General features: G+C 38.0%; 1 protein-coding gene across 1 annotated transcript in view; it reads left to right on the top strand.

Annotated features, from left to right (window-relative positions):
* Positions 1–9: 9 nt before the first annotated feature.
* The window catches only part of LOC122547304 (myosin-2-like), a gene marked incomplete at its 5' end in the record, with an annotated part of 12257 nt that continues 11211 nt past the window's right edge, over positions 10–1055 (top strand). Inside the window, 4 exons of the mRNA XM_043685954.1 lie at positions 10–111; positions 278–341; positions 446–544; positions 908–1015. Of these exons, the coding sequence (XP_043541889.1) occupies positions 10–111; positions 278–341; positions 446–544; positions 908–1015 (373 nt within the window). The remainder of the gene's footprint in view (positions 112–277; positions 342–445; positions 545–907; positions 1016–1055) is intronic.

Raw genomic sequence — 1055 nt, 5'->3', positions numbered from 1 at the left:
CGGGAAATCTTTTTGCAGGGGTCCCTGGAGGATCAAATCATCCAGGCTAACCCATTGCTGGAAGCCTTTGGGAACGCCAAGACAGTGAGAAACGACAACTCCTCTCGCTTCGTAAGTTTTTGAAACATTTCCTTCAGTTGCTGACTATCTTGCACTGTATCCTCTGGTGTGCACTGCACTTATTAGCATCAGGATCTGCCAATATCACAAATTAAACTGTGCATTTGTTGTGAAATCTTGCTTCAAATCTCTGATTTCAATAACCTTCACATTCCAGGGTAAATTCATCAGAATTCACTTCGGGGCCACTGGGAAACTGGCTTCTGCTGATATTGAAACCTGTAAGTGCTGTTGAAGTTAACCTTTCAACGTTTGTAGATGGAGTTCTGGTCAAAAACAATGGTTCATCAGTAAATCTACATTTGTATGTGCACATTCTCTCTAGATCTGCTGGAAAAATCCAGAGTAACTTTCCAGCTAAAAGCTGAAAGGAGTTACCACATTTTCTACCAGATGATGACAAACCACAAGCCAGAAATTGTTGGTAAGGACAGAAGTTTTGTTCTCTGCTATACTGGGAGTTATTAGTTCCAAAGCTTTAATTTTGACCATACACTGTACCCTAAACTCATTTTACAAATACACTGTAGATAACTTATTTTTAAAAATCTAAGCATTACGGTTGTAATTTAATGCTGTTGTTTTCACATTTTAATTCCAACTTTATCTGATATAAGGGCTTGCCTGTCTGTAATGCAATCAGTGGTGGCTTGATGTATATAGAACTTAAACTGAATTTGACGTATTCACTGAATGGAAGAGAAGAAACCTGAAGGTAAAACTGGGTGCTATGGAACATTTATTTATTGCAAACATTCCCACAAAATGTTTATTTTATTTTCTGCAGAGGCTTGCCTCATTACCACCAATCCCTATGATTATCCATTTGTCAGCCAGGGTGAGATTAGTGTCAACAGTATTGATGATAATGAAGAACTAGTGGCAACTGATGTGAGTATCATCTGTTTATGCTTTAGTTGTATTTTCTTATTCCC

The sequence above is a fragment of the Chiloscyllium plagiosum genome, unplaced genomic scaffold (assembly GCF_004010195.1).
Source record: "Chiloscyllium plagiosum isolate BGI_BamShark_2017 unplaced genomic scaffold, ASM401019v2 scaf_3169, whole genome shotgun sequence".
Classification (NCBI taxonomy): Eukaryota; Metazoa; Chordata; class Chondrichthyes; order Orectolobiformes; family Hemiscylliidae; genus Chiloscyllium; species Chiloscyllium plagiosum.
Note: the sequence above shows the minus strand (reverse complement) of the source record. Positions and strands in the feature narration are given on the sequence as shown.